General features: G+C 41.4%; 1 protein-coding gene across 1 annotated transcript; it reads right to left on the bottom strand.

Annotated features, from left to right (window-relative positions):
• Positions 1–3,310: 3,310 nt before the first annotated feature.
• LOC112351407 lies at positions 3,311–4,168 on the bottom strand. The gene is made up of 4 exons (XM_024689293.1): positions 4,011–4,168; positions 3,630–3,707; positions 3,503–3,570; positions 3,311–3,351 (listed from the first exon to the last, which is right to left on the bottom strand). Exons 1-4 carry the CDS (start codon positions 4,166–4,168, stop codon positions 3,311–3,313), a joined length of 345 nt encoding a protein of 114 aa, XP_024545061.1.
• Positions 4,169–6,281: the final 2,113 nt, after the last annotated feature.

The following is a 6,281-nucleotide window of genomic DNA, read 5'->3' on the forward strand; positions in this document are numbered from 1 at the left end:
TTTCTGGACGATACAGGTATTGCTCAGAAGAAAAAACAAATTTACTGCTTCTCTAGGTACTCTAACATTCAAGCGAATCCAGGGTGCCTTGCAGCATTTTTCCAGTCCAGTGAAGCTGATCAATGGCATCGCAACAAAATCCAGTGAGTTTTGTTTTAGAAAAAAAAATGACTACCATCTTTGGATATGCCTGTACAGCTTGCTTTGTGTAGCTCTAGGAGATGTAGTCGAGGTTCTGGTTGGAATAGGTGGAGAGGCAAGAGCTCAGGCTGGGAAGCAACATCCTTGGAAGCTCTCCAAACAGGATCCGATTGATGCACATGTCTGCCTGGGTGGAGGTGCGCTCTCTGTTCCTCATTACCAGAGCTCACTGCCACAGATTCTGGAGAGTGCAAGAGACTGTTGGACTTCCAGGGAGTAGTTAGTGGAAAAGGTAGCTGACCTGTTTCATCACTTTGTTTCATTTCTGTGCTGCTGCAGAGTGACAACTTGCACACCAAGATAGAGGAGGATGAGAAAGAGAAGCTGTAGAAAAAGCAAGCCCACATCCCATCTCTGTGGCCATGTGTCTGAATCCATCTGTGCTGCAGGGAAGAGGAACGTCAGCTCCAGAAGAAGAAAAAGAGATGAGCAAAAGGCCCTTCCTGTCTGTCATTTTTGGACGAGGTTGACAGTGACACTGATGAAAGGGAAATGACAGCGATGAAGGCGAAATTGACAGCGCTGGTATGGTTTGGCAGCTTCAATCAAATCCAGTAAAAGATGAGAGGTGGCAGATGAACAGAAAAATAAAAAAACTGGGCAAGTTTGGGATCTCACCAGTATGGGGAAGACTGGGTAATGCTTTGCGTGTTTGTGTTTTTTCCAACCATGCTGTTCGTGATTCCAGTGGAAGTTCTCGAAGGCCAACTTAATCTTTTGAGAGTCGAGCTAGGAGAAGTTCACTCACAAAGCTCTTGGGAGGAAAGAGGTGGATCAGATGCCATGGTAAACACGTAAACCTCCTATTTTCTTTCATTTTTTCCTTCAGGAATTCCATCTCTTGTTGCCAAGCCGCTGGGGTGTAGGGAATTAAAATGCCTGATTTGGTAAATTCATGAAGCCTTGTTCCGCTTTTCCTGACGAACACTGTAGGTACTCCAAAGGCCTCAGCTACGATTCTATACTGGACTGGGACAGCAACGCTGCTTCTTGATCTTCCTCACATTCGTTATTATTCTTCTCAGAACTAGGTAGCCACAATTTTCACTAAAATCTAAAACAAGCACTGACTAAAGTCACGCAGATCCGAGTTCATTAAAAATCCTGGACCGCATAAGGTGCTGGTATAGTAGCATAAAAAAAGTTTTTATGATGCTAATCAAAATCTCTCTCTTTTGCACTTCTTTTTAGGTGAAATTTATTCTTTTTTCTGACACAGAAGAGCGTGCATTTCCATTCAGAAGAGAAGCGGCCAAGAAGGACTCTGAGTTGATGTCTTTCGGATGTGTTTTGTGGAGGCAAGAGGAAGCTTCAATTTTGAAAAGCCGGTAGTTTTAGTGATAATCACGTGAATTGATTCATGCTTTTGCGTGTGGAGCAGGTTTGGATTAGAGTTGGCACCGGCAGTAGTTTTCATCAAAGATCCAGGTGTCCAGCCCATAACTGTTTATGGTAAAAATCTTCTTTTCGGCAGCTTTGAGATAATTTCTTTCACTTTGCGGGTAAATTGCAGGTAAATTGCGTGACTCCTTCATGGAAACTGTGGAAGAACATAAAGTTCATGGTAAGTAGTATGTAGGCTCTTCCTCCTTTTGCTATCTTTTGAATTGCAATTTGATGTGCGTGCTTTTATTTCTTCCTCAGCTGCAAAGCATCACGGCTTCCAAACTTGGATGTGATCCCGCGGACTTCTCTGCAGCTGGAAAAGATGTAGAAACATGGTACTGCATTGTGGTTGCTGGAAGGCCTGGTTTTCAGCTTGATCAACTCTGCAGTGTAAGATTTTCTTTCTTGTTGTTTCTAGCTGACGAGTTTCTCATTTTAGACGATGAGAATTGTGCAAGATGAGCTCATGTAAGTGAGGACATTGATAGCCAAAATTTTGCTGCTGCCACTGCATACAAAGACAAGCATTTGAGCCTATCATGGCTTGACGGCGAAATGTAAAAGGTGGATACTTATATAGCTCGCTGGTTAATTAATCCTTGTTTTTGTGCAGAAATTTTGCTATTACTGCCTCCCTTCTGAACCCGTCCATGAGACTTGCAGGCCGTACCAAGTGCAAGACGTGGCAAGAATTTTGATGATACGTTTTAGAAGAGATCCAACATCAAAAGCCGGTGGTGAAGAGAATCAATACCTGGTGGCGTTTGAATTATGAGGAGCCAGATTTAGCATCAATGCTTATTGCTCCATACAGTGATGCAAATGAAATCTCAGAGGTTGGTTGGTTGGTTTCATTTAGACTTTTTTCTCTTTTCTTTGTTATACCAAAGAGTTTTTCTGCAGGTTTTATCGTGAATTTCTAATAGTGTTCATGATGGCGACACAAATGAAATTCCATTCTTTGTAAGTGTTGTGGTGTTTTGAAAGTTTGGAGAACTCTTGACTGTGGGATTTTGTTAGAATACTAAGTCGATGCCTGCGTTAATACCCGAGGAGCAAGCAGTCTTGATGCTCTCTTCAACACGGAATGCTGTGAGGGAATGAGGAGATTTATAAATAAAAGTTTGTTTAGAAATTACAGATTGTGCATGTTATTAGCTTCTATGCACTATTTGGCAGAACAAAAAGGGAACACTACATTTAATAGAGTATGCATGACTGTAAGCTTTTAATTTTGTTGATGTTTCTTGTAAAAAAAATTATAAATTGAGCTAAAGGACAAAAGAAAATGTAATTCAAAATAAAGATATTACATAAACAATAAAAAATTAAAAAAATATTTTAGAAGAAACTAAATTTTCTTTTCAGGATAAGAGCTTCAAATAGACTTGTTACATAGTTAGAGAAATTTTTCTTAGAGTTCATATTAACTTTCTTTCTAAGCATTATTGGTTGTACAAAACTTTTGGTTCCATACTAGAGGGATGGCTGGCTGGATCCCTCCTGGGTTGAGAGGGAACAAGGCCCCATAGTACTAGCAATCACAACTTGAACAGATGTGTAGGAAGCTGGTATATCTATCACATGTAGCCATAAAGATTCGAAAACTACAACAACTTTTGCTTGAAGCACTTGAAAAGAATGTGGTAGACAGCAACAAACCTGTACAACGTCGTGAACAGCCGGATGTCTGCCGGAGTGAGCGAGTTGCCACACAAAAATCTCAAGCACTGAAGGTGTTTCTCAACAGTTTCGAGTTGTTCCCTGTATTATAGAATTAAAAATGAACAATTTTAGAATGGATTAGCAATGGGTTTAAAGAAGATAGCAGAAAAAGAGATGCTAAGAGATAGCGAGCTCTTGATAAAGAAGAGATTGAGCTTGCAATCTTGATAAGCAGGATTGAACCACTTACACAGATATCCCAAGAAAACAAAAGTCGTGATGTAGCACACTAAGGACACAGCAAGCAAGGCATTATACCTGTGAAGTGTGCATCTTGTTCTATGTATAAAAGGTAAAGAAACGAGGAAGAACATTACCAGAACTGACTCTCTTTGGCAATCCATGCAGCATTCCAGTTGTATGTTGAGAGTCTTCCTGCCAGAAGAACAAAGAAACTATGGTTATAAATCCAAGAGAAAAGCACTAGATTTACTGTCAGCATCCACAATGTCATTGGGAAGAAGGATGAGGCAAAGCACAGTGAGACCAGACCAGACGATAAGAGCTTGATCATTCAGTTGCCACGATGCCAAGAGTCCCTGTGATTGCTTTGGTACTTCCCAAAGCTCTCATGTGTAGAACAGCTTGTGTGCCAAACAAATCCTTGCCAGGCGAGTAAGGGAAGTGATTAATCCCTGGAAGCGAAAAAAAAGTAGGTGTTGTTGCAAATCACAAGAACTTACACGGGATTTTCTCACGTGAGGTCATGCAGCATCCATGCGAGCAGCAAGGAGAGTGCGAAGAGGCTGCAATACCCGATTCTTGCCAATCGGCAAGAGATGCTGCTCACTAATCCCTCACAAGCCTGGCAAGCGTAAGCTGTGCAGCTGGACGCTAGACAAAATGTCGCCCACATCATCAGATGCTCGCTGGATCAAGAAGCAAAACCTTAGAATTTGATTACATTGTCCCTCGCTTTAGATTTTTTTTTATAACACTAATGCCATGTTGTTCTGTTGTAGATTTTCTATCGTTACAGAACTGAAAGGCAGAGAGTTTATGGTTGCAGTATTCTTGCAGTGATCTGGGTGGGATAAAATCCTAAATTTTGTGTTGTATAGCTGTTTTACAGTTTTGGAGCCTATTGAAATATCCAGTGTTTGCTCGAAATTTCCCAGCGAGGAGCGCACTGGCAATGCAGCAGCTTTGTGCACTGGCGCTCTCAAGTTATCGTCACTGCAGCCACTGATATGAACGTGACTGGCCGCTCAATCGATCAGATGCCATATCTGAGCGCCAATGCCATACCATTTTAAGGTTTCTATTTCCTCCAAGTTGTCCAGATAGCCAGCTGAGTAAATCCCAGGCTGTTCACTGGGAATCCACAGCAGTGTGGCAGTCACTGCCTTCCTGACATTCTCGAGTTTTCTCAAAAAGTGGTACCATGAGACGGTGCTCAAGCCGGGACAGCCTCCACTTCCACCGGGATCTTTGGCAACGTGGCTGCTTTTCTCAGAGGCTTCAAGTCTGGAAGACCGACTACATTGCAAAGTTGAGTGATCTTGTACTTTCTTTCGCTTGTTTAACTGTCGCTTTTTCTTGGTTTCAGGTATAATCGAGTTGGTTTTACAAGGCGTTTCTGTTCTGGCAGATGCAAATTTGTAAAGACAGCTTTGAGACAGGATGGCCGGAGAGCACTGTTGTGCTCATTGGACGAAATTTGTTTGCAGGGTTAACTGGAAAGAGCCACTTGAAGCTCCAAGCCCGCTGTGAACAATCCCAAAGCTCTCAAGCAGTATGTGCCCCTCATCGTCAACAACATAAAAGCGTCCCTTGTGAGGTGGTCTACGCAGGATAAGATCGTTCTTCTTACCAGTAAGCAATTGTCTTAGTTTTCTTGTTGACACTGGTTTTTTCTGATATGACAGTTCACGTTTCTAACTGTCCTCTACATTTTATATGGGAAAGACTCCAGTCTCGACATGGAAGAGACTTTCTCCTTCTACTACATTGTCAACCAAGGCATTCAGGCTCTCCCCATCAACTTCCTCGGCACTGCCTACAACAAAGCCATATGCGTTGTACATAGCTTTGTGACGTTTTCTCATTTTCAGGCCGAGGCAAAAGCTTATCAAGCTTATCCAGGACGTGATCAACCAATGCTTCTGGAAAGCCGCAGGAAACAAGCATTCTTTCATTGCTCATGGATCAGCCGGATGACAAAAAAGAGGTGCTGGAAGACGCTCATATCATAGACATGCTCAACATGTACATGAATGCTGGTCACGACTCAACGGCTCATGTCATCATGTGGCTGATGATTTCCTAAAGAAAAATCCATGATGTGCTTGAGAAAGTGAAGATAGACATTTCCAATTTCATACAAACTTTCCTTCATACAAAATTTCTTCTTTAGGCCACATCCAGACTATTCTGTAAGAGTTTCAAAACTTCTGTAATTAAAAAAGAAAAAAGTATTCTACTGAATTGTACCTCATACAAGATGATACACTATGTATTCTCATGCCTCCACTGTTCTAATTCATCTCTGTCGCTTCTGTATTTCGAAGGAAACACTATTTATAAAAACTCTACATTTATGGTTACCCTTTTTTCCAATGGACCTAATGACGACATGTTCAAGATAGAGACAAACTGGTAGGTATTCTTAAAGAACCATAGAACTGAACACCATCTCTTTAAGGGCAATCTATGAGGCGCTTGTGAGGCTCTGAAGTGTTAACCTCCTCTGGATATCTTTCAATAACGAGAAAAAACCTTTAACCTATGAAAGGTACTTTTTCACTGCTTCTTTCATGTTTTATGGAGTCAAGTTACAGCTTCTGGAATTCTATGAGCAGCATCTGAGGAATGTCTAGGGAATGAGAAATAGTAAGGTGTAGTATGATATTTTCTTGTTCTAATAAATAGTTAAATAGGAGTACATTGTACTGCCTGTTGTAGCCTTTGTGGCTTTGCTTGACTACAAAATAATGCTTACAAAGTCAGAATGACACAAGTAGAGATTT

Source organism: Selaginella moellendorffii, unplaced genomic scaffold, assembly GCF_000143415.4.
Source record: "Selaginella moellendorffii unplaced genomic scaffold, v1.0 SELMOscaffold_61, whole genome shotgun sequence".
NCBI lineage: Eukaryota > Viridiplantae > Streptophyta > Lycopodiopsida > Selaginellales > Selaginellaceae > Selaginella > Selaginella moellendorffii.

Coding starts and splice junctions, on each gene's coding strand:
- LOC112351407 (XM_024689293.1), bottom strand. CDS start 4,168: ATGTGGGCGACATTTTGTCTAGCGTCCAGCTGCACAGCTTACGCTTGC. Junction 3,571..3,629: donor GCCAAAGAGAGTCAGTTCTG/GTAATGTTCTTC, acceptor CACACTTCACAG/GTATAATGCCTTGCTTGCTG. Junction 3,352..3,502: donor TGTTTTCTTGGGATATCTGT/GTAAGTGGTTCA, acceptor TCTATAATACAG/GGAACAACTCGAAACTGTTG.